This window comes from Canis lupus, chromosome X (genome assembly GCF_048164855.1).
Source record: "Canis lupus baileyi chromosome X, mCanLup2.hap1, whole genome shotgun sequence".
In the NCBI taxonomy this organism is placed as follows: domain Eukaryota; kingdom Metazoa; phylum Chordata; class Mammalia; order Carnivora; family Canidae; genus Canis; species Canis lupus.
The window spans coordinates 103,386,099-103,391,029 of record NC_132876.1 but is presented as its reverse complement, the minus strand read 5'-3'; the positions used below and the strand labels follow the sequence as shown (position 1 = coordinate 103,391,029).

At 41.1% G+C, this 4,931-nt stretch overlaps 1 protein-coding gene across 1 annotated transcript; it reads left to right on the top strand.

The window, feature by feature from the left end:
- Nucleotides 1–215: 215 nt before the first annotated feature.
- LOC140628330 (small ubiquitin-related modifier 1-like) lies at nt 216–1,321 on the top strand. Its single transcript, XM_072817623.1, has one exon. The coding sequence runs from the start codon at nt 231–233 to the stop codon at nt 678–680; it is 450 nt and encodes a 149-aa protein (XP_072673724.1). The 5' UTR covers nt 216–230; the 3' UTR covers nt 681–1,321.
- Nucleotides 1,322–4,931: the final 3,610 nt, after the last annotated feature.

Below are 4,931 nucleotides of genomic sequence, written 5' to 3'. Positions count from 1 at the left end.
CTACATGCAAGGAAAAGCAGTCCTTTCCCCGCTATCTAGTTTTGGGGGGAAGCACAGGGCACAGGTGGCAAAGAGACATTCATCAACACTGCCAATTTCTGCGCTTCCCTTTTATCGCCTTCCCGTGACTGTTTAAATCTCAGCTCGCTGCTGAGTTGTAGCCATTGGTAGCCAAGGTAGGACGCGGCCCACGCCCCCCGACGGGTCATAAAGGAAAATGACGACACGTAATGAAGAATTCTGAAGCGGGGCTCAAAGGCCGGCAGAGCGGGCCAGGCCGGGCGTCGTGCTGGTCGTGCAGAGAGGAGTCCGCAAGGTGCCGCACCGAGGGTCGTGCCTGCCGAGGGGGACCCTGGGCGAAGCCCACCGCCGCGATGGAGGTCCAGGAGGCAAGCTCTTCCAACAAGGACTTGGGGGGCAAGAAGGAAGGAAAATACATCAAACTCACAGTCGTTGGACAAGACAACAGTGAGGTTCACTTCAAACTGAAAATGACGACCCATCTGAAGAAACTCAAAGAGTTGTACTGTCAAAGGGTGGGTGTTACCATCAATACGCTCAGGTTTCTCTTTGATGGGCAGAGAATCGCTGATAATCACACCCCAAAAGAACTGAACATGGAGGAAGATGATGTGATCCGAGTCTACCAGGAACAAGTAGAGGATCACGCAAGGATTTAGAAATTCTTCTGGCTTTTTCCCCTTCCCCTCAACACTCTTCTATTTCTAAATATAGTTCTTTAATAATGTGGTGTTCACGATGGAATTAAAAACGGACACCACATCCCTTTAAAGGTATCTGATAATTTGAATTCTAGTGCCCAATATTCATGATTATTCGTTTTCATTGTGCTGGTTTTTGGTCATCAAACCTTAGCTCCTGTTATATCGGCCTCACCTTTTTAACAATCACCTATGTGCACAGAGAGGCCACTCTTTCCAGGGCTGTGCATTTTCAGGCCGGTGATAAAGACGATCCACCGATGCCAATGATCAAAATGACTTTCCAACTGGCCCTGAAGTTCTGGCATGTGACTACTTCACTCCTGGACTATGATTCTCAGTGGGAGATGGAAGTTTTTCAGAGAACTGAATGGTGAAAAATGACTTTTCCTTAACTTGAAGCTACTTTTAGCATTTGAGTGTCTGGACCAAAGGAAGACAACTATCAGGCTGAAGTTGAGATAACCGTGATCGTGAGAATAATGACTAACTCCAAAGATGGCTTTGCTAAGGAGAGAACATCTTAAAAATCTTACCAGAATCCCCAGAAAGTCCTAATTTTCATTAGCAGTTAATAAAGATACTCATGCAGAACTATATTCAATAGAACACTTGTCTTTTTTATTTTTTCTTATTCTTTTTGGCCTGGGGTATTTTTTTTTTTTTAAGATTTTATTTCAGAGGGAGTAGTCACAGGTGTAAGTAGGGAGTTGGGGCAGAGGGAGAGGTCAGACGGAGAGAGGGAGGGGGGCAGAGGGAGGGAGGCAAGGGGGGCTCAGGGAGGGGTCAGAGGGAAGGGGCAGAGGGAGGGGCAGATGGAGGGCCAGACGGAGGACCAGACCGAGAAGGTAGAGGGAGGGGTCAGAGAGAAGACCAGAGGGAGAAGGTAGAGGGAGGGGTCAGAGAGAAGGGAGAGGGAGGGGCGGAGAGATAGAGGGAGGGGTCAGAGAGAAAAGGGTGGGGGAGGGGCAGAGGGAAAGACAGAGGGAGGGGTCAGAGGGCAGTCAGGGGAAAGGGTTGGGGGGAGGGGCAGAGGGAGAGGGAGAAGCAGACTTTCCACTGAGCAGGTAGCGTGACTCAAGGCTGGATCCCAGGACCCTAAGATCATGACCTGAGCCAAAGGCAGATGCTTAAATGACAAAGCCCCCAAAATAAAATATTTTTAAAGCAAAAAACAAAAGCAGCAAAGTTGACCATAACATATATGGGGAATAGTTTGTTGTGTAATCTACCTGAACTTCACATCTCTTAACAGTCCAGGGATGTGTAATGTTATATAGGGACCACAACAATCTTAAACATACACAAAAGATTATCATCTATTGACTCTATTAGATGACACATTTGTTGTGGTTTTAAAGTATGTCCACAAGTTATTTCAACTTCTCTTATTAAGTGGTGGGGTCTGTCTTTTCTCCTTGAATCTAAACTGACTCCTGGGATGGGCATATAGCTATTTGGAGGGAATAATGCCATGTGAATTCTGAGGTTCTGTTACCTGGTACTCTTGGAATGCTTGATCTTGGCATGCCTTCCTCTAAGATCCTTTACCTCAAAAACAAGCCACCATGGTATTAAAATAAAAAAAAATACCAGGGAAGGCTGCATATAGGTATTAAAGCCAACATTCCCAGCTGAATTTCCAGACCTTGATAATACCAGACTCTGTGTCAAACATGTATATGAAAGAAATTCCAGATTTGCAGAGCTCTCAGCCATGAAGTCATCTCTAAGCTTTGAGTCTTGCCAGCTGAGGGCCCAGACATCATGGATCACAGTCAAACCATCTGTGCTATGCTGTACCTAAGAATCTAATCCACAGAATCTGTGCATATAATAAAATGGTTGTTTCACTCTAAAAAGTCTTAGAATGATTTGTTACACAGCAATAGTAACTGGGACACATTAACTTATTTTCATTAATTGCTAAAAATACATATTGAGGTATAGGTCACTTAGCTAAGCAAAATCTTAAACATAAAGTTCTATTATCATTCCTTTTCCTGACCACATTGCTGAAGAATTCTGGATTAACCCAACATTCATTGCATTTTAGGGTCAAGAAAAGCATATCATCTCCTTTAAATGGAAGAGGAAAACCCAGAATTAGGAAAGGGCACAGCGTACATTGTTATTAAAAATAGCTGAGAAAGAGTACATAATTAGTAATAAGAAAACCTGCACCATATATAACAGAGGAAATAAATGCAAATCTTCCATTTGTGCACAGTACTGGGTATTTACTGGAGCAACTTGCTGTTACGAAAGAGTCTTGTTTTTAATCACCATGGCATCCAACGTAATGTTCCAAAGGGATTAATTTGGTAGGAAATTAAATGCTTCGCCTAGATACAAGATCTTTTAAAATTATATATGTGCCAAATTGTGCTAAAATAATTGGGTAGCTGAGGACATCTGCTGCAATAAATTCAAATAGTGAAGATTCAATTTAAATTAATACAAGACACCAGATCAAAAAGAGCCTTTATATTTCTCCTGCTTTGCATGGAGAAAAGCCTGAAAATAGTTCAGTTTAACTATTAAAAAAAAATTACTTGAAAAAAAATCCTGCAGTAGTCTAATCAGAAAGTAATATCATGGAATGCTATTTATAAAGTAGGGCCACTATTCATATTAAAAGCACATCTAAGAGCTTTGTGGTCATTTCCTAGATTGGGTCATACCATTAGAGAGCGGGCAAGGACTACATTTTAGGATCTGATGCTACTTTACTCAGTTATGTGGAAATAAACTGTTTGGATTGCTTCTTGTCTGCATGTTTTAAAGCTCAAGAAATACAGCACGTAGACACCAATACCTCACTGTTAATACCAGGATAAATGCACCTATGCAAGCCAGCCATTAGTGCCTACTGCTGCATAAAGGATAGTCATTTGTGCAGAATGTTCTTGATTAAATTTAGCAAGGACTTTAGTTGAAGCCATTGTATATCATGATTTATAAGAACCAGGGGTTTTGCCAGGACACCTTCACCCCGATGTTTCTAGCAGCAATGTCCACAATAGCCAAACTGTGGAAGGAGCCTCGGTGTCCATCAAAAGATGAATAGATAAAGAAGATGTGGTTTATGTATACAATGGAATATTACTCAGCCATTAGAAACGACAAATACCCACCATTTGCTTCGACGTGGATGGAACTGGAGGGTATTATGCTGAGTGAAATAAGTCAATCCCCTATCTATCTGATTTTACTCTGTCTTCTGCAATGGAAAACTTAACCCACCAGAGGAGAAATGGTGATGGCTATCAGTTTAGAGGATATATCTAAAAATTTCTTTTAAAATTGTATAATGTATAACCCTAAAAATTATGAAGAATAGCACACAATGTCATGTAGTTATTGAGGATCTATCTCAGGACACCAAAAGAATAAATGGGTCAAATGAGGATCATGTTCATTGCTATTTAGTGTCCACTTTAATTATTTTCATTTGAGGTGGAAAAATCAGCTTGAAAACCTTGATTCCCCTTCTATCAGAGAACTTGCTCATTTATGTATTTAAAAATAAATAAGCAGAACACCACCAAAACAAACACAAAGCATTATGGTGAAAAAAATGTAAATAAAGCAGACAAGAAAAAACAGACTGTAATATTTGCCAACTGAAGTAATTTGTGATCAAAGACCATTTGCAAACGACAGGAACCATATTTCAAATCTTGATCAACTGTCATGCAATTCTTGGGCACAGTTACGGGTCATGAATCATGTATGGAAATCATGCATGTAAGTAATTCTCAATTATTAATCCTGTACATATCCAAGTGTGTTGTTATCACCCACTTTTTATAAGAAAAATTTTATCATCTGACTTGATGCAACCATAATCAACCTATTAACTTTTTAACCCTCAAATCAGGATATGAAAAAACGTATGAACCAATCCCTTCAAAATTAAGTCAGCAGAATTTCTTTTTTTTTTTTTTAATTTTATTTATTTATGATAGTCACATAGAGAGAGAGAGAGGCAGAGACATAGGCAGAGGGAGAAGCAGGCTCCATGCACCGGGAGCCTGACGTGGGATTCGATCCCGGGTCTCCAGGATCGCGCCCTGGGCCAAAGGCAGGCGCCAAACCGCTGCGCCACCCAGGGATCCCAGAATTTCTAAATTTATCACTTATTTCTGTCCTTCTAAATCTGGCAGTAAATCTTCCTGGGGACATATTAACAATTGATTATTAAAG

What these genes read in the sequence shown, in the direction of transcription:
- LOC140628330 (XM_072817623.1), top strand. Translation starts at nt 231, where the DNA reads ATGAAGAATTCTGAAGCGGGGCTCAAAGGCCGGCAGAGCGGGCCAGGC.